Raw genomic sequence first — 22,918 nt, forward strand, 5'->3', positions numbered from 1 at the left:
TGGTCCTGCCCAGACAATGTAAACCACGAATTTTTTTTTTACCAACTAATATTATTTTTTATTATTATTACCTATTTGTAGTATTGATTTTTTTTTAAACAATCATTATTCATTTTATTCATGTATCAGAATACAATAAACTATGAACTTTTTGAAACACCGGGTATAAACTTATTTTTGTTACTATCGCACTGCCTATTTAAAAATCAAGTGTAGAAAAGCAGACGTACTATGTATTTTCAAGTGTCATGCTTCTAAATTGCTCAAAGTGTTCAAATAAATGGTTAATAATAAAATTATAGTTGATTATAAAAATAAAACGATAATACTTGTTATTTTTTTTTTCGTTATTCAATCAAAATATTCGTAATATTATGGTAAATGAATAAAATTAATAATGATTGTTTTTAAAAAGATTAATACTATAAATAGGTAATAATTATAATTTATAATAATAATAAAAAATAATATTGGATGGTTAAAAAAAAATGTGTGCTTTACATTGCCCGGGCAGAACCATGGTTCATGTGCACATTGACCAATATACACATTGCCCGTAACATATACATAATATATCGAGTACACAACAAACATCAAAATAACCAAACTCTCGTCATTACCCTTCCTCTTATCCATTTCGACAGTCCGGACAGGTTCTTGGGCTGTTCATACCTGCTGTCCACTAACAGGATAGCGCCCCAATCGTTCCTGTGCCTGATGCACCGGCCGAGTGCTTGGTTTAACGCTCTGTATGCCTGAATCTGGTACCACTCCCAGCCAGGCAACAGCCCTTTGTTCTTGTGATGTTTGTCGTTGTAATCTTTTTTGTGGGTCACGGCCGCATCTTTGTAATTCGGAAACGGAATGCCGACCTAAAACAAAACAAAAACAGTTAGTACAAAATTAATAAGCAAACGAATTTCCGTGAAGACCGGAAACGTGTATCTAGATAACCATGATTATAACTTAATACGTATCAACCGCGTAAAGATACCGGGAAAAGACAGCTATATAGCAGTATTATAGTGTACAATGTACATTGTACATATTTTTGTTTTTCGATATACGTTTTTCTACCCCTTCAAAAATAAAACGAAAGCCCTGATGTGTTTCAAATGTGATATCGAGTCGGTAATTTATATGCCTACCTAATATATTTTATATACTCTTATAAAGGTACTTAGGTATCACTTAGGTACTTCAGATTATGAAATCAAAAACAGAGCCTATAGCCGTTGTTTAGAAATCAAAAGTTTATAGTATTTATATTGATTCACCAACAAACATAATGAGTGCAAAAAATAAGGGCAATATAAGTCGTTAGCATACAGATAATATCTTAAATTTCCTCAAAACTTCATTATAGTTTTCAAAATACAAACGAACCGTGTTTGATGTGAAAAAATTGAATATTGTACACATCATAAATATTCCCTAACTGCGAGAGGTCGTGTGCTTTTTTCAATTCTCAACTTACGGCCACCACCGCTCGGGCGTTGTTGTCCGAGAAATCCAGCCCTTCGCTGATTTTGCCGCGGTACACGGCCAGGAAGAGAGCACCGCTCGGGCCCCCCTCGTCCCCTCGGACGGCCGCATAATACTTGGTCATCAACTCCTCAAGCTGGTCGCCTCGGCGAGGCTCGCACATGACCACCTTGATCCGCTTGAGGCGGTCCAGAAGTCCGGTGATCTGCCACCGATTATACAGCTTCTCCATGAGCATGTACGACGGCATGAAGCACAGCACGCCATGCGGCACGGTGGAGCACACGTCCCACAGCACTTTGCCCATCTCGTCCTGATAATTGTACGTGTTGATGTTCCGGTACTGGCCGTTGAGGTCCGTCCCGTCCGGCCCGACGCTCACTGACGACACCCAACACTGTTCTGGCTTGATGACGTGGCCGGCCTCCAGGGCGATCGGGAACTGCGTTCCGAGCTCGGACTGGAACGACTGCATCGGCGACAGGGTGCCGGACGTGAGGATGATGGTTCGGGCCGTCGATTTCAGTTCGCTGAACACGGCCGCCGGGTTCAGGCACAGGAAGCTGACCACGTTGTTCCACACCGGCCGCGAGTCCTCGGGCTCCGCCGCGCTATCGATCCAACCACCCAAAGTGCCCTTCTTCTGCGCAGTGCCACGAAAATAATCATGAGCCATATTTTTATAGTATATTATATTATATTGTTATTATTAATTTTATTTTTTTTTTTTTCAGTTTATATTCGATAGTATACGAATATAATATTAGCTTATACATTATACGTATTACTATAGGTGTTATATAAAAGCTGTTTTATACTATAAACCTATGTAAGTATATGTATACTTTATGTGTACATCGTACATCAGATACATATTATAAGGTTGGATCTAATTATTATGCCCCCCTCCCACCACCAACAACAAATAAATATTGATTATCATATCGGCATAAGATTCTTTGCATGGACGTCTTATGTGATGGAATGTAAATGAAATGTATACCTAAATATATTATATATTATAGTATATTTGTATATGTTAATTAATTTATTAAATAATAATGGTGAAAATAATAAGAAAGCTTGCATAAGCAAGAATGACCAAAAGTGTACAGACAACTTGAATTCAAAATAATTTATAAATATTTGTATAAACAGTTTGTAAGCAAAATTTAAAATATTAAATAGTTATCAAACATATTAACCTACATATATCCGATTAAATTTTCAATAGGTACTATTATTGTCTACTATATAATTTAAATCTTCCCATCGTGATTATAAAAATATAACCACCATTTTATAGGCAAGTAATGGGTAGAATTAAACTGAATCAACCCACATTCCACAATAGATTGGACTGGGACCAAATCCAAAAATTAATATTCTAAAAGAAACTATACAGTTCAATTATTATAACTTAACCAAAAACTGTACCCTATATCTTGAGAGTATTTAAAAATCAAATTTGTAAAAATTATACTAATGGACTATTAGCTACCTACTAATATACCTAAATTAAATTAAATCAAAGAAGTGAAAAATTTGATATATATGTGATGACGCTATTATTTTGACAAGTTCCACTTGTTTCTGAAATAATCAGTAATTATTAATTTCTTATCTTTGGAAAAAATTATACCACTTCGAATTTATAGACTATACTCACATAAGTTATTATTATTTTCACCATTATTCAAATTTAGTGGTAATTAATTTGAGTAGGTAGGTACCTACTTACATAATTTTTTTAAATTTTTTAACATTTGTTTAATTTTTTAATCTTTTTCCTAGTCTTGTCTTTGCCCATAATATACTGATAGACGTATTGTATTGTTGTTTTTTTCGTACTATACGAATAAAAAAAAATGTATTGTTTCTATTTATTTCAAATAAATGCATGACTTACTCCTCGTTCTTTGTGTTCAAATTTCTTTAATTGCATAATCTTCTCTAAGGAAACGTGGTAATCAAATTTGTACTTATCATCATATAATAAACTAAACACCATACAAATCGACGACAATAAGTTTTTAGTCGCATTTGTTATAGCCACATCATCATTTGTATCTTGAGACGAACGGTTTTCTATCGTTTCATCTTCGTCTATTTTTCCCAATTCATTTTCTTCATTTTCTCCATTTTCATTTGTATCAATTTTCGTCTCGTCAGATTCACCTTCTTCAGTTGAATCAGCCAACACTATTTCGCAGTCTTTCTGATAAAAAAAAAATATGATTTGTGGTTAAACCGATAGACGCAATTTTAGTTTTGGATTATATACACACTTTGAATTTTTCGAAGGCCGTCCACCCGATACCAAAATCATCAAAACTGGCTATGGTGTAAGTCCCTGTCCACGATATAACACCACGATTATAATCGTCGTAAGTTTTAATTTCTTTAGACTTTTCATCGATCCACTTTGACATATCGGACAAATATCGAGCCTATGGCAATCGATAAAGTATTATGCATTTTATTGTATTAGAGAAAGTGAATATTGGTAATTATTACATAATATGTAAAGTTCATATATACGTACATGCCAATAATCAATATAGGTACATTATAACCGCACGTGCGTGTACAGCATAACGATTTTACAAATTGTAACGATAAAACCTAGGAACTAGGTAATATATAATATATGAATATAGTCATACAGACATACTAAACACTTACCAGCCTCGAGTACGACACTGAATTGTTGCAAGACTTATATACTTTTTCGCAGTCCGCTTTGGCCAAATTCATATTCGTCTGATCCAACTGCAAACTTGCGGCTTCACGGCATTGATCCTCGATATTATGAGCTTCGTCGACAATTATCACGTGGCCTTTTAGTTTCAAGTTCATCTTAAAACAAATATTGGTCAATGTATTAGTCACACGGATAACAATATTCATCCAAAATAATATCGGGTGATAACTGATAAAAAGTATATATTTTATGCAAACAAAATTGGTAGGTATATATATAATATAAACCATACAAAATTATAATTTACGTCATATAATACGAACGTTGTACACACTGAAATACTGGAGTATAATCTATACTACTAAACTTACTGTACTTCTGATGACCGGATCGATAATATAATTGTAAGGACAAAAGACGATTTCGGCAGTTTTGAGCAATAATCTTGTACCGTAGTAAGGACAAGATCTTTTAGAAATGCCCAAACGCACTATGTCTTCGATATCCCAAACAGATTCCACTCCGAACTTAGCTAATTGGCCATAAGTGCTTATTTTCACACCACCGTTATCGTAATAAATACACCTATCGATTGTCCTTCTGAACTTTAATGAATTTCTCCGTCTCTGTAATCGAACGCAAATAAATTGAATCAATTTATTCCGTTGTCATTTTAAAATGCAATTTTTTACTATACTAATTAATAATATAGGATTCCAAAATATAGGTACTTGGTAATTATTGAAAACAATAGTAACTATAAAGTTTATTAGTATACGTAATTACTTAATAGTTAGTTGCAGGTATTAGATATTTTTAGGAGAACGTTACACCTTATGCCCTACATAAGTATTTTAAATCTTATAAGCGCGTACAACATATTTATCGAATTTACGTTCAGTACGTCTTAATTTTAGCATTTTTAAATTGTAATATTTTAGGTAACTAGCTTTAAAATATAAGTATCGAAGTACCTATGAAATGGAAAGAATGTTATAACGGTAACCTTTAAATTTGTTAATTAATTAATATAATGTAATATTTAAACTAATGACACTAAACTACATAATTTCTCTACATGGTTTTTCCACAAAATGTTACTAACACGGTTAATCATTTTCATAAAGTTGTTAAGTTTCCTCCAACATTTGTCTTCACATTTTAAGTCATTTTATAAATCAGTATGTGATTTACGAAATGAGATAATATAACTTTCTAAGTATATATTCACCATTCATAACTCATAAAAATATAAAATAAATATATTAAACTTTTAAACAACAATTTATGACAGCAAATAATTTTAAATTTGTATAAATGTTAAATATAACAAGTCATCCGGCAAAGGCTTTAAAAAATAATAATATACTTGAAATGTATTGCAAATAAATAACATAATTAATATATTTTTAAAAACATTATAAACTTTTGTCCCATGTAAAAGTTGAAATTTATTATGATAACATTAAAACTACATAAAAATTAAAAAATTAAATATTCAGAAGATAGAATAACATTTTGCTGTTGTTTTTAAAGCACTGAAACTGCATAAAATTACCTGCAAATGTTTTGTGTTCAACATTTTTTTGTTAATTTTTAGTATGTATATTGAAACAATTTAAAGTTTTATTTTAATTACTCTGTTATAGTTAAGGCTGTCTGGCTAAATGTTAAATGCAATTGAAATCAATTGAAAAAAGTGCAGAATAAAATGCCCTTTAAATCTCTAAATATGCACATTAAACCCTTAGAAATGCAAAACGTAAAAATAATGAATTTTGCTACAAATTTATTTGCAGCTCTAGTTGTAGTAAGTATTTTTAATTCTAGTGTTAAGTTAAACGCTTAACTATTAGTTTCTACCTAATAAAGTTTTATAACATTTATATTCGATTTTATTTTAAATTGAATGGTAAACATTTAAATTTTGCAGCTACCTAAACTGAATAACAATTTCAGACATTCTCAGTCTTTAATACTTGGTAATAAGTAGGTATGTTTTAAGATATTATATTTGTATTGTTATTACTACTTTTTTTGATGGCTAGTATACACTAAAAACTATACATAGATTTATTTAATATATTATATTATTATTAACTTGAGTTACTACAATTTACCGTAAAACAAATAATATTTTTAAATTACAACGAAATAATTAAAATAATTATTCTTCCTTGTTCATTTTTATTGTAATTGTAGGCAAATAACCTTATGATGTTGAAGCCTTTATCTTAAATTTGAAAAAAAAATTATTCTTCATTTGAATAGGTATCTAATTTCGTCAGAATTTATACATCAAATGTGTATCAAAAAAATTGTTGTTATGTATTTGTTAGACTTTTTGGTTTCAGTTTGAACTATTTATAAGAAACCACACATTACATTTTTAAGTCTTAGCTACAAAAATGAACTAGTTTATAACATTAATTGTAACTGCAAAATAATATGCAATATTTCGATCAGTAAATTAAATTTGTATTTTATAACATTAGTTTAACTTTACTACATATGTCATAAAAATTTAAAATGTTATTTTAGAAATACTTTTTAATGAATATAATTTTACCTATTATCTCTTAACCAGCTCTTTTTATTTTACATTAATAACCAGTAGTACATAGACTGTAAATTATCTAATCATACTGTTTAATTTTGCATAATATATAATTATTAATCATACATTATTGAATTCAGAATTGTGATACGATTTTATCACGTTATGATACTCAAAGTTTTGAACTAAATACTATGAGGTATGAATCAAAATATCTCATCATGCCTCCCCCCATTAATAACTATAAAAAAACCGTCAATAGTGATACTTAAAGCATTTTGTGCACCTACCGATGAAATGTGATACGGTACATTTTATTGCGCTTTCAATTGTTAATGCCCACCGGCATTTATTAACAATGGCCAATAAGGATTCAAAATGTATAGGTAGCTACACAAATGTTTTGCTAAACCAGTTACAATTATATTGTTTGGGGTCTCGTTTCAATGTTAAAAATAATGGGTTCGTTTCTTATTTTACAATACACACGGAATCATATGTACAAACATTCAACGGGATGTAATAAATTCCGATACATCTGAACCGTACACTTACCGCTTTTGGATCTAATAAATCCCTACACAATTCGGTTTTTGATTTGTATGATATCTGGGGGTAGTATAAGTTAGAATCTTGAATACATGTGTGTTCGCGGCTCGCTAACACGCAACTCCTAAACGAAGAGTAAATAAATATAATATATTTTATTATTATGAATGGGACACATTTTTTATCTCAGCTTACTTGGCGGTATTGAAACTAGTTCTTTGTAACTCTTTGATAACCTGTTCAATTTGTTTATGGGTTCTCGTACAGAAGTATATCACAGGGATAACTGGTCTAAATAAAATAAAAATGTCTTAAATTAACAATGAAAAATGAGTAACTTCTGGACTATAATTGATTTTATATAGAACTCAGTACCTAATATTATTACTTTTTCATTTTTAAGAGTGATCATTTTCAATTGTTTACTTTTTATTTTATATTTTGTAATGTAAAAATACAGTGAAATTATTTGTATAAGTTATTTTATTAAATGTAATAAATATTTTGTAATCTGATAATTTTATCTATAAGTATTTGCACCATGTAATATTACCAAATTTATCATCTAAGCAGTAAATTATAAAATAATAATATAATTAGATAATGGCAGAACGTTTTAAATGAATATGGTTACTGTTTTTTGAATTACAACAAATTAACAAAAACTGTTTGATAAAATAATGTTTTTACATCAAATTTAGTGAACATATGAGTTTCAAACGCCCACAATCATAAATGATTGTAAATACCTACTTATCTAAATACACGAAACATAAAAGAAAAGTAAATGAGAAACATTGATTTAATTGTTCAAATCTAATAGGTATTAATAACTAAAATTTGTAAGGATATTCGATTTTAAATAGGACTTTTTGGTAGTATACCATAAATATAGGTATATATATTGCTATAGAGGAGGAATTGTAAACTAATAATATTGATTGAATTATTTTACTTAGATTTTTTCGGCATATTAGTTCCTTTTTGCGGTTCAACTTTTTCGTCTTCATCTTCTGTCATCAAACTATTGTTAGCGCTGGAGTCATTGGTCATTATTGATTCGTCGTTTGACATGCTCTTGCAATCGGACACGTCCTGTACACAGAACAAAAATAAAAAATGAAATGTTCTCTCCATTCATTATTATACCTGGTCAAGAAATCACAATCAAAAATCCACTCACCAAATCTCTGCTGTTATTTATTTTTCTCTTTTTACCAGGCTGTTTAAATATGGCCATTTCCTCATCCGAATCATCGCTGATAGTGACGACCGTTGACAAACATAATCCTTTATTTTTAGCGGGTGAAGTATTCGTTTCTGTAAAAAAAAATATATATACAATTTTCGCAAGACGAAGACGTCCGGTATTATAATTGAATGCGGTGCGGCATTAGTTGTGGGCGAAGGCAAAGAGGGGTGAAAAATCATTCGACGATAGCCAACTTTTCGTTTGTATGTAAACGGATTCAAGCTTATCCGGAACGGATATTATACGCCATATACTGCTTGCGCCCTGTGGGGATATTATTAATCGCGTTTTCCTTCCCCATTTATTTTTAATAATGACAAAACGGAGGGTTTCGCAAAAATCCTTTTGTGAAAAGCCCCCCAGGGAGGATATTTGCTTGATACAGGAGTTATTATAAGAATTTTCTCTCGGTTTACTTTTTTAATTTTTTTTTTATTCGCCTCGGTTAAAGTATAGAAGAACAAAGAGAGATGACGTCGAGTAACCAGCGAAAACAGTGCACCGTACTCTTCCTTCGTCACAGCGACACAACCAATAAATATATACGAGAGTGCACATATATTTTAATTAACTTAAGACTGATTTTATATACGTATAGATACACTTTAGAAAATATAAAATACAAGCTACATAATAATAATTATATAGGGTGCGACGCATTTCTGCTGGCATTATAGTGTATAACGAAGTTAAATCGGTAGTCACGTGTCGGATCAACATCGACCGTTCAGAATTGAACCTTTTAAAGATAATACAATATGTTGACATGTGCCTATATGTTATTTCTACTTTGTGTACTTATATTAAATTATGTCGACAATAATATAATATAACAAATATGTGTATTTACGGTGTACCAAAATTGCATATTTTCATAATGATAGCATATAGATAGTAAATGCATCAAAAATATATCTATACTTTCTACGACCTCTATTATACGTAGGTACTATAGCTAGATACACTTACTTCACAAACCTATATATATATACTTTCACTGTTACAACTGTAACCGTCTGTTATCATTTAATTTATAGGTAGGTAAAATAGAGCCAATATGTAATAATTTAGTATAGTTAAAAAATATCGCAGCCAGCCGGTTAAAACACTGTTAACAATATTATTATATAGGTATGTATATGTACCTATAATATTCACCATGCATAGGCATTAGGTATACAATAATGAGTATCAGAATAACTTGACAATTAAAAAAACATTTGTTCCATTCATTATTCAATTTTTTTATATATAATTTATAGATGCTTGCACTACAAGTACAGACCTATATCCAAATTTATTTTTTTAATGCAAGATACAAAAATTTTAATTTTAACTGAATTTTTTTGGAAAATTCTAAATAGCCAATGTCTAAGTCTAATTTAGAAAAAATGTAAATGGTAAAAACGTTTATTTAAGTAAAGTAGTTAATTTTTTCGAATTTTTCAAAATATCAATATTTTTTCGGAGAAAATTAATTCGAAACGTAAACATTTTCAAGATGTATTTTTTTTGAGAATTTTCAGACATAAGTAAATTTTTAATTGTTTAATATCTATATAGTTTTTATAATTTTATCATACGTTTAACTTGTACACATTTTTCACTTTTATTTGTCAGGTCTTTCTGTTGGATCTTACAACCTGTATAATATACGAGAATATAGATATATATAGAAAGACATTAATGTAAGATTCGATGAAGTAAAATTATTAAATATTTACAATTGACATATATATACCTACGAGTTGTGTAAATTAATATTCATATTAATATTAATGAATTACACATTATGATGGCATAATATAATGACGATTGACGGCTTGATTAAAAAAATAATTTTCAGTTTATAATAGAAATATAATATTCGAGTTTTTCAAGGCAACAAGCTAAAAATAATATGTCCTGCAGGATTATATAAACATCAGTTTATTAAATTAACTATAGAATACTCTATTCAGTTTAAATTTAAGTGTTCAACAATTTGGCCACAAGATGCTATAATTAACAAACAACACAAGTGTTTTAGAAGTTAATTCCCTTCTCTGAAACAAAATAGTGTTTAGTTTTTAATGACTTCCCAAGATTAATCTTCAGGTTACACACTTATACGTCTTTGAATTAAAATTTGTTTGCAGACTCTTAAGTATTAACAGAGGGACAAGGGCTGAATTATATATACCTAATATAAGTACTTGTTTTACTTTAACAAAATATAGTTCATTCTTTTGTGTTACATCACAGATTTACATAATAAATGAATAAAAGTCTCAATCTCTTAAACAACGTTTCAAATAAATATTTTTCCACTTATATACTACGGTAAAGTGAGTAAAGTATTAAACATTTTAATTTATAATTTTAAACTGCAGACGCAGAGTATAGTGATGAAGATCATATCATATCATATCTATAAAGATGGTTCACATATTATTGAGGTAGCTTCCAAAAAGTCATTATTTAAAATACTGCACTGCAAATTAAAATATCGTATAAACGATTTAAGAACAAGGTAATAGATAACACTTAAGATAGAAATGTTATAATTTATCAACGATGAATATATATATTATGTATAATATTTATATTTATATATTCCCGCTTAGAAACAACACGTAATTCGATATTTAAGTATGGATTACCGGTAAGCATGAAAATGTGACCCATGAAAATGTTTCCATAAATGCTGTTGGATTTAATAGGGTTTTCAATAATATTTATTCAATTTGAGTCTGCAATGACTATATAAAAATATAAATCCCTATTTCCCTTAGTCAAGGCATCACGCGTATCGCTTATCATTTAAAACAGATCCATCTATCTTCTATATATGAAATAAAACAATTAATTTATAATTTCTTAGTACCCATTTCACAGTGAAATCAATCGGAAGATTAAAGAAAATTGTACAGTGAGTTTTTTGATAAGTGTTTATTCATCATAGTTAGTTTAAGCAATCACATTTGAAATTTTAAACAAACTTAAGTCACCCTCGGGCCGCCGTGCCATACAATATGTGTATAGGTATACAATTTGCACGTTTATTTTAATTAATAACTAATTTTCCGCGCAATTTTCTTAACTTTTTAGTAGAACTTGGTATTTTTTTAAATGTTTTGGTTGTCATTGGTTAATCGGGCAGATCAAGTTTAAGGATGCATCAAATCGAATTTTAGTACATAGCCTACCAAGGTGGCTGTCGGCTGAGTTACACTTATAGCCGCTTATCTCATCGGCATGTACACAATCAAAATAATTAATAAAGTTAAAATTAAACATATTATTCATATAGAGTATACTTGATAATATACTGCTCACATCATCACAAGCGAATCTCATATAGAGTTGGCATTTTTAAAAGGCAACGAAGTGCAATACAAGGCAATTAGTATTAATTATAAATACACTTTGTTAATATTTAATAGACCATAATAGCCATAAGGTGTATCCACCGATAAACATTTAAATATACAATACACTATTTGAGATAATTCTTTAGTTCACATTTTCGCAAGTTATAATTATAGGTATTCAAGCAATTAGATATTTTTAGTCTTGGTCATAAAATCAAAACGTTTGTTTTTTTTTCTTTAATTTTAAATTATTGCATTTATAATAATATTTAATTGAGTCCCCAATATTTTTCTGGTCGATACAAAATCAACAAAACATCGTTACGATAGATTTGACTAACATAAATTATTTTTGTCTTTCGAAAATTATTTTGACATACTGATCACTACTTACTAGCTAAGCTACCTCAAAGCATCTACGTGCGTATAGTGTTCAGTATATCACCAGTATTAATCGTTATATCGTTGTCACGCTTAAGTCACTTTTGTCACTTCTAACGACAAACCCGTTATATGCTGTAGTTGACAGAAGGAGAAAAAATGTTAATGACATTTAAAGATCTGAGGTCAGCCAAGTTCCACATTCCGACTTCATTTTTGACACGGGTTGGAACATGGCCGGCATTTAAGAGACACGCGTCAACGTCAAACGTAGCCATGATTTGTCGTCAACCAGCCGCAGCAGGAGACTCCGAAATCCATCAGCATTTGTCCACCCCAGCCGTGCAACCCTGCAATCCTCGTGAGCTGTCTGACTTGCTGGAACAGACGGACTCCCATCCAGTCCATCGGACCACGAGGTGTCTGTTGCGAAGTACGCGGGATACAACGCGTCGCTGCAGGAGAACGGTGCTGTAGATTCGATATATACGCAGATCGGAATTGACACCTCATCGTGTACGTCCGTGCGCCGGCGCCGGAACTTCAAGCAACATCGCCCAAAGTCCGGGAGCTCAACAAATTTGCAGGAAGCTGTTCAGGGCGGGGTCGACGGTCCTCAGCACCCAATATACATATGTTTCGAACTGGTGGACACCCCTGAACCGGCAACTCGCGGGGAATGCAGTGATGCCTCTGGTCAAAAGTTGGTCGGCGACCTCATCCATCATAAACGGCGTAGCACGATGTGGAGCCAGACGAAGAGATTCGCCCGGCGCATATTTTGCTGCGCCGCGCCGTTTAAGATGACCGCAACCTTTTTGTTGCTGTATGTAGTAATGTTAACGTAATTTATTTAGGTTCAACTTCAGGTGATCTCTCCCCATAGCCATAGGGCGATATCAATTGAAGTTAAACCTTATAGGAAATCACTCTTACATTACTCCCAAAATTATAAAACAACTATTGTTCATGCAGTTGATTTATATAAATACACTTGCTTTGTTATGCTACTTATCTAATTGGTTTTTCATTGAAATAGTATTATATTATAATCAAACGCATCAACACCCTATAGTAGGTATGTGTATAAGTTTATAAATGGTTGTTATTGATTACTTGGGCAGATAGACGATAATTACAGACCAGTATTTTATATTTGGTTAAAACCACCCAAATGTGAATGTGTTGAAAATTACGTGGTTTACATATCGTATTTAACCGAGTTAAAGTCGGGGTAATTTCAAGGGCATTTAATTTGTCACGGCGAGCATCGCCGTGAGGGATCAGCTAGTTACCTATACACGTCATACATTTATAACGTAGGTATGTTTTACATGTACGGTGCAGCAAGGACGGTATATCACGACGGCCCTCCGGCGGTCCATCCACCAGAATATATTCGACTACGATGTGTCGCGAGCGGACGGATCAACTGCCGGCCGGAAGCGGTCGCGGGGGCGCTCTGCAGGGTGGTCCCGGAGCAGTGGCTATATAGGGCGGTGGCCGTACCGCGTATATACCTATATCGATCGTCGCGCGCGGCCATTTTATCGTCGTCACGGCGGCACCGGACTTCCGCGGTGCGCGTCCGGCCCGGCGCGTTTTTATTGGACGCCGCGCGGCCCACGGACGACGACACGTCCGCCGCCACCGCCACCGCCGCCGCCGCCGCGCACGGAATATTTTATATACATATATGGACGCGTGCACGCCGGTCGGTCCGTCGCGGCTTCTCGTTGCCAAGGGATACGCCGCGTTATTCACACTTGAAATATAAATCGCTCTCCCCTCGCTCTTGTGTATCGCCACCGCACCACGCGCGCGCACGCTTAGCTTTTCGCTTGTTCTCGATCTCCTCGTCGCGTACGCTGCAGAGCTACACGAATTATATCCATTGGTACCACGAGTGTAATATATATATATTATATTATATTGACATAGGTATTAGGTATACACATATATATATATAAGCTGCTCACGGTGTTTTTTTTATCACGCATACTAAAAAGCTGTTAAATCACAACTTCATCTCAATTTTACTGTACAAATATCACGAAAATAACCATTCTACATAGTATTTCTTTTCGACATTAGGTAAATTAGAAAATATATTTTCTAAATTAAATATACATTCGAATATCCGATCAAGTATTGAATTTATTTAAATGGACAAGTTATTATGTACGATATACCTTCCTAGAATCTATAGATTCTAGATTTTAGCAAAATGTTGGACATCATACAATTTAAAAAGAGGGTTTACACTTTGACCTTGAAAGTTGAAATCGTTCATATAATATGGATAAAATTATGATTCCAATTTTTTGTATCAAATTTAATGAATTGGAAATCATTATGTATGCTCTATCAAGTTGAAAAAAACAAATGTTAATTGAATCTTTCATCCGGCTTAAAACGATAATCTGATCAAAAAAATGAACAACGTGAATGGATAATATGAACAAGCGTATACCTATATACAGTTTTAGAGAACCCTTCGCGAAATAATCCCAGAAATCCCGACGTATTTTATTGTTACATCCATTTGTGTTTGGAAGCATTTGACCGTCTCCAGCCATGTAATATCATTGTTAAAGATCAGCCAATGCTTAAGCAAGGAAAGGATATGAGAAAAACGATAAGGCCTATGTGAACACAATAAGTGTATATGTAGAGGTAATCGTATCTCGTTCATATATTGCGTCAAAAGAAAGCCGCGGCCGACGCGCCGCCGTCAAGAACACTACTGCAGCAGCCGGTAGAAGGTGTTTTGTAAAAAATTGCCTATAGTTCCTTTTGTTTTTAATCTCAAAGAAATGAAAGGGGTTTTGCGAATTCTAAAGAAGCCGATTAACTTGGTTTTGTTTATATAATGCGAAGTCACGAGTGCCGAAACAAAAAAAAAATAAACAATAGGAATTACGCACGCTATTAAGACACAATAGAAATAGTTAATCACAAAAAAAAAAATATATAGTCGGCATAAAATCAATGGCTCCATTTACTGGGAATTTAATATTTAGCGAATTTAATTAAAACAAATGTTTCAGGTAATATTTGTATGGATATGTATTTACATACATATATATATATTTGTATTTTATATGTAGGTAATAAACTGTGCATTTACATGTTTATAATATTTTACCAGGTAAATGTATAAATTTAATATAAACAAAACTATTTGTATACATAATAAGTAAAATATAGGTATTTAATGAAGCTATTTTTCCGTGATAATAGTCATGTTCGTATATTATCTAGCATACTGCTATAATAACTAGTTTTAAATACCTATTGTGTTTAGCCTAGTGTACTATTATGGTACCTGAAAGAAACTTTATTCTAACCGTAATAAGCCATACACAAGAAAATGTACAAGTAACTATATTTAGCAGCAAAAATAAATAATTAATGGCCACATAGGCATTCCAGGAAATGAAATGGCCGACCAAGAAGCCCATAATCTAATTACCTCTACATCAACTGCAACCATAAATTCTATCACATTCGCAGATGCAAATAACGAAATTAAACTACACTCAAACAATAAATGGTACTCTCACTGGCGAAAACTCAGCACCAAACTCAATAAAATAAAAAACAATATAAACCCATGGAAAAATCCTGAACTCAATACAAAAGAAGAAACCCTAATAAACCGCCTCCGAATTGGACACACACGCCGGGCGTCGCCCGATTGCGGCCCAAAGTAACCTTTTTACCTTTTCACTTATCCCGATTGCGGCCCATACATAGTAGGTAGGAAATACTAGTTTCAGTGGTTATCAAAATTAAATAAATATGTCGATTGCGTCCGATAAGTATTTTGACATAGTATATAACTATCGTATTCACGATTCACACGATCACCAATATTCGGCGTGGTAATTTCCAGTCCATTAAAGATAAAAAAAAGCAGATAAACTCTAAGATTGCAAGATTAGGTTGCTAGTAGAACACAGTGTATATTGTGCTGTTAGTGTTGTTTGGTTCTTCGTTTTATAAAGTGTAAAAGATGGACATTTACGAAATGTTAAGCAAAAAAGATAAAAAAATATTAGTAATATTTAAATGTAAATTTAGATTTCATAAGGTATTAGCAAATGAAATAGAAAAATGGTGTTGTACAAAAAAAAGTTGTAAAAGTTTTGTTAAACGATACAATACAGAAATTTTAATAAGTCAAAGTAAATTTGACGTTAATGATCATAATCATGAAGCCGACACCGAACAAATATTGAAACGTCAAAAAATACGTAATGGTATCAAAAGAAAGGCAACTGAAAATATTTGTGAACGACCGTCAAAATTAATCCATGGTGGTCTAAAAGAAAGTGGTAAGTCCATAACTCATAATTTCGTATACTCATATGTATTAATGTATTATGTTAGTGACAACAATTTTCTTTTAAATTATTTTAATAGGAGTTGAGAATATTACCACAACAGATGTTAATTGTTTTCGAAAAGGAATTTATGAGGCCCGTAGAAAAATCCTTCCAGCTAAGCCAACCAATATACAAGAAGTACATGATGTTTTAAAATCCATGGATATTAAAACAAACGAAGGTGAACGATTTTTATTGATCAACGATAATATTAAGAATTTTATTTTATTTTCTTGTGAAAGTAACTTACGAAATTTAACATCAATTTCTCAAATTTATGTCGATGGGACATTTCGATGCTGTACTAAATATTTTTGTCAATTATTTACAGTCCATGCATTGAATAATGGTCATTATTACCCTATTGCATATTTTTTATTACCAAACAAAACATTTGAAAGTTATCAAAACGCATTTAATGGACTAATAGAACAATGTAATACATTTAATTTTAGTTTTAAGCCCGATGTAATATTCGTAGATTTTGAAACATCTATACACAAGGCGATTCGTTTAACTTGGCCATTGGCTACTATAAAAGGTTGTAGGTTCCATCTAGGTCAATCATGGTGGCGAAAAATACAATCTTTAGGGTTATGTACAGATTATAAAAACAAAGATAGTGATATAGGCAAGTTTTTAAAGTATATTTTTGGATTACCATTTTTAGAACCTGAAATGGTTGGTGAATGTTTCATAGATTTATGGCAACCATTAACGGATAAAATACAAACATTTTGTGATTATTTAGTAGACACTTATATCGATGATGATTCTGATTTTCCACCTGAAATATGGGCTACTTGTAGTTCCAGTATGTATTTGACAACGAATGCATGTGAAAGTTTCCATTCGAAATTCAATTCACTATTTTATACATCCCATCCAAGTATATTTCAATTTTTGGAAATTTTAAAGCAATGCCAAACAGATGCTAAAATAAAAATGCAATCTATAGTTTGTACTCCTCGAGAAACAAATAAACAAATAAATAAAAAAAAGTTTATACAAACCCAAATTACAAAATTAAAAAACAAGGAAATATCTAATTTTGATTTTGTAAAAATAATGAGTTTTAAAAATCTACCTATAACACTATAATCATTTATTATTTTATTGACTAAATATTGACATATATTAATTGTATTTTATATCTTTCTTATTGTAAACAATTTATTATTTTAATATTTGACTATTTATTAACTATTTATTGACATATATTAATTGATTGTACTTCATATAGATATTTTTTATTGTAATTTGTAAGCAATTTTTTATTTGACTATTAATTGTTTGTGTATTTTTTTTAATTTCTAATTGAAAACAGTTTTTGTACCATCATCTTAAATGTATATTGAAAAATCAAAATAATTACAAATTTTGCTAATAAAATCATAAATAAAAATATTACTTCCAATAGTATTTAAAATATTGACCAAATACTTCATTTTATTAATTATAAGCTATTTTGTGAACCAATGTGTGTTTGGACGCAATCGGGATACTTATATTTGGGATAAAATACGACTACCTGAATTCGGGCCGCAATCGGGCAACTCCGCACACGCCTAACACACAGCTACTTAATGAGCAAAGACGATCCTCCACTATATGACTCATGCAATGTTCTTTTAACGGTCAATCACATCATTACAGAATGTCAAAAATATAACCAGTATCGAAATCAATACCACATATCCGAACAAATTTGCCAAGCACTAGGACCAAACCCACAGGACGTAAATAACTTAATTTTATTCTTAAAAAAACCAGAATTGTACAATTTAATTTAATGTAATCATGTAAATACTAAAATAATAATAATGTAACCAAAAAATTCTTGTACTAATGGCCTAGTTGTCGATGTATATATCTGATGAATAAAAAAAAAAAATAATAATAATTAACGACAATAAGTGATAAGTGAATATTATATCAGCTGACACATTTCGTTTTTATAGAGATGATTTATTAATGCCAAAAATGAAAAAACAAACATTTATTATAATATTAATAAATGTCTATATTATTATTAGCTGCAAACATTTCTATGCTGGTAAAAAGTGCGGAAAACATAAGCTATATTATATTCGCTAGTGGGATTCCTTAATCCTTAACCATCGCACTATCGCAGCAGTATACGAACTATAGTAGTATACATATAGCACAATAACCTAAGTGTAAACTGCACCCAAAGTACAGGTAAACACAAAATCACACATGTAAACTACGCCCGGGTAAAATTTTAAAAATGAATAGCCATATTTTTGCAAAATTAAACAAAATTACAAAATTATGATAACTAAAATTACAATCTCTAATTTATTTACTTAATTCGTTACCGCCAGATAATATGAATAGTTAAAAGAATAAAATTTAAATTTTAAAAAGTACAATATTAGGACAAATAATAACATATTGTTGATACATTATATTCTGATATGATGTGATAAATTGGAGTTTGGCCACTATTATATTTATTAATTAAATTTTTTAACTTAAAGTTTTTCTGGTTTTAGAATATTGATATTTAAAGGGTTAATTTATATTATTTAGTTTAATATATGTTTTTATTTGAATTTCTTTTAAATTTTCTATTGACATGAAAATATTTGGATGCGTTGTATGAAAGTTAGAATTAATGTGAAGATGAAATGACTCGCATGCATTAGTCGTTGAAGTTAGCTCTGCTGATGCGATTGCTGTGATATAATTGAAAAAGTACACAATCATAGAGACTTTAATAAGTTATAAGTTTCATATATTTTACAAACGGGGCACAGCTTAACGTTTGGAACGTGGATAAAAAATCGGGAGCAGTTTACATTATAATTTTTAACATAGATAAAAATCCAGGCACAGTTTACACGAAAAAGGTCATTTGGGCGCAGTTTACATCACGTTATTATTCCCATATTAATAACTATCTTGTAAAAGGGGCCTAATTATCTATAAATGTACGTGGAAATCAAGTATCTAGTACTGCAACATAATATTAAAAACACTGTAGTGTGATTATAATTAAAAATATGTATTCTTTAAAACCGTAATTAGACGTTTGAATGAATTGACATAAAATAATTAAAAGTTGTTATCGGAATATACTTATGAATTATTGTTATTCGTTTCGTCGAAATTAAGAACATTTTGATGAACAAAAAAGGGAAAAATAAATTGAACAAAAAAACAGAATTAATGCACATCCAATATTTGTGAAGTATGTAAAGTATGTAAGTATTATAACTTATAAGTATTTTCATTCGTATACATTATATTATTATTACTGCAAAGTGCAAGAATGTATTTAGGTGTACAGAAGGAATTCTAATTCATAACAATATTTTTGACCTATTATAAAGACGAACATGCCTATATGTAGTACATAATATTATGTCATATTAATATATTACGGCATGTATAAGGATACAGGTTTCTCCATGTAAAAAGTGAAATCGGGCATATTTTTATACCCCAACTAGTGTTAATTTTACTTATAATATATATATATTTCAACATTATACACATATATTTTTCTTCTTTGAGTATACCGAGTGTCATTTGCATTTTGCAGAAGAATATCTATTTACATCCTATCGTCTCTTTCCATCCCCGATCCCACTAAGCTCAGTAATAAATATATATATATACATAAACATTGAATTGTATACGACGAGGCGCTTTTTGGAGACGAGTTACGCGCACGGAGAAAGGACAAAAGGGATCAGGATGCGGCCGACTAATTTTGCAAGTTTTCAACCCCGATGTTATCCCTGGGCGCTTTTCAATACGCGTGCACACACACACAACCGTAACTATATAGTATATATATTTATATATATACATACGCATATACCATATACCATATATATATATATACAAGTAAAATTGTGTGTGCAGCAGAGTCGTAGGGCCCGCTGACACCATTGTCTGAAGGTGTCCTAAGTCCAGTTGCCATGGCGACGCGCGACTGTGCGCGGCGGGACGGCAGCCAGCGTGATAATAGCAACGCCTTTCCGCATCCGTTGCCGTGGATACGCCCTTTTCCCTTTTTTTTAACGGTCATCACTGGGTTCGTTATTTTTATATTCATCATTTTCCAAGAAAGCCAACAGCGAATTTTCCGGATAAATAGTATAAATGTGTAATATATACCTATTATATATATATATATAAGGACATATAAGGTACATATAATATTATGTATTTATATATACACATGATTTTTTTTTCACGAATAAAACAGTGAATAAAAATAGTACCTATATTATTTGTTAATTTGGTCACATATCTAATACGTAGAAATACTAAGCAGCATTAGGCGAGTTACACCATCGTGCGATTTAATTATTTAAACACTGGAGTTGTACTCTTTTTTACGACTTTAACTGTTGACTCTGGAGTTTTCGACATTTTAAAATTGTTGAAGTAATTTAATAATGCAGGTTAGTAATGTAATAATACTCAAATAACCATATACACATATACTACTTGGAAAATAACAAGTTAAATATAATAGTAGTATACTTTTTACATACTGTTGCTATTACGACGACATCACAACGCGATAATGATTATTAATTGTATTGTTGTGATCTAGTCATCGATTTTCTACTTATGAATAATACAGCTATGTACCTAATTAAATGATTATATCGATGTGTTTAAATTAACGATGTATCACGACTGAACCTTTCAAAATATTTTAGTTTCTATAGGCTATTATTTATAATTTGATAAGTAGTGATTTTTTTTTAACATTTAATAGATTACAATGATTACATACAATCTTGATCATAATTTAAATTTTAAATCAATAATGAGATTATTTAGAAATAACTGAAACCAAATAAATCTGTTATTTAGCTTGATATTAAATTAAGAAATATTGATTTGTATATTAAACCATATTAATATATTTTTGAGTAATCGAGGTCAAATTTTTAGTAAATTTAAAAAAACAATGAACATAATATTATGTCATAGACTAATTAAAGTAAAAATATGATAACTGATAATTTATTAAAAAAAAAATTATACCACCACCGGCAGCAGGCACACAATTAAACAAACGTTTTAAAATTACACATACCTGCAAGTTTCTTTTCTGGAGTATTAGGTTTTTTCTGTTTCTTTTCCTTTTGGTTTTTTTGTTGCTCTTTCTGTTGCCATTCGATTAAACTCTGTTGAAATTCTTCTTCTGACAGTTTTTCTAAACGTGCTGAAAATCAAGTATCGTAATAATAACAATTATTAAACAGTACGAACCTAGTTATAAATTATATATTAATAAAACTCAAAAAAGTAATAATTTAAGATTCGATAAAATATTTAAAAATAACACTTTACCCACAAATATTTTTATAAGCAAAATATATTATATTTAATTTATATATGACTTATTTATAAGCATTTTTTTAAATAATATTGTAGAGCTGATAATTTTTTTAAATATTTTAACCTGCTTAATTGATATTTATTGAACTAAACGACATTAAATACATCATATAGTTACTTAAAAAATTTATAAATAAGATACATAAACCTACCTTTTGAAAAAATTACTAAATAATTACTACTACTTAGTATTATTATATTGCATAAGTAAAATAATGTATTGTTTAAACTATTAAATTGAATCTGAGAATAATATGTTTCATGTAAAATGGTTATGACTTCAAACTTTAATCTCATTAAGGGATGAAATTAAATTTATATTGCATTTATTTTAAGTCTGGTTTTTAAAATAACTAAGCCAATAGTTATTTTATTTCAATATAATTTCTATAAAACCCAGCTTAATGTACTTAATGCTTTTTTAAATTTTTTTTTATTGAACAACTATAGTTATAATCTATACATTAATGTTTGTACCTACAATAGGTCATTTTTTTTATAACGGTTTGAAGTGACGTAAAATTACTGAGTGGGAAGATACTCAATAGTAACACCCGACCATATGTATATGCTATATAAGCTATTATCTCAAAATTAATAATTAATTTAAAAATTACTATATATGTGTATTTTAAGGTAAAAGGTACAGTATTAAGTACACACTGTATTTGCATTTGTACATACAGCAAGAAAAAAAAAAATATTCATAAAAATGTCTAATTGTTGTCATAAAGGATCTCTAAACAACTGGTTTGGATTTTTTTTTTATGTACATAATTCCTCCACCAGGCTTTGGCTTATTATTATGTTTTAAATCTGTCCTCGGGGTTTGTATTCGATCACAAAAAAGGG

General features: G+C 30.6%; 1 protein-coding gene across 2 annotated transcripts in view; it reads right to left on the minus strand.

The window, feature by feature from the left end:
* The window catches only part of LOC111038016 (Fanconi anemia group J protein homolog), a 50,109-nt gene that overhangs the window by 956 nt on the left and 26,235 nt on the right, over positions 1 to 22,918 (minus strand). For both annotated transcript variants that reach the window (XM_022320931.1, XM_022320932.1), the window contains 11 exons: positions 21,762 to 21,890; positions 8,479 to 8,615; positions 8,251 to 8,390; positions 7,491 to 7,586; positions 7,302 to 7,419; positions 4,561 to 4,815; positions 4,171 to 4,344; positions 3,774 to 3,935; positions 3,395 to 3,703; positions 1,478 to 2,128; positions 621 to 872 (listed from right to left, as the gene is read on the minus strand). In XM_022320931.1, coding sequence (XP_022176623.1) covers positions 621 to 872; positions 1,478 to 2,128; positions 3,395 to 3,703; positions 3,774 to 3,935; positions 4,171 to 4,344; positions 4,561 to 4,815; positions 7,302 to 7,419; positions 7,491 to 7,586; positions 8,251 to 8,390; positions 8,479 to 8,615; positions 21,762 to 21,890 — 2,423 coding nt within the window. The remainder of the gene's footprint in view (positions 1 to 620; positions 873 to 1,477; positions 2,129 to 3,394; positions 3,704 to 3,773; positions 3,936 to 4,170; positions 4,345 to 4,560; positions 4,816 to 7,301; positions 7,420 to 7,490; positions 7,587 to 8,250; positions 8,391 to 8,478; positions 8,616 to 21,761; positions 21,891 to 22,918) is intronic.

This window comes from Myzus persicae, unplaced genomic scaffold (assembly GCF_001856785.1).
Source record: "Myzus persicae strain clone G006 unplaced genomic scaffold, MPER_G0061.0, whole genome shotgun sequence".
NCBI lineage: Eukaryota > Metazoa > Arthropoda > Insecta > Hemiptera > Aphididae > Myzus > Myzus persicae.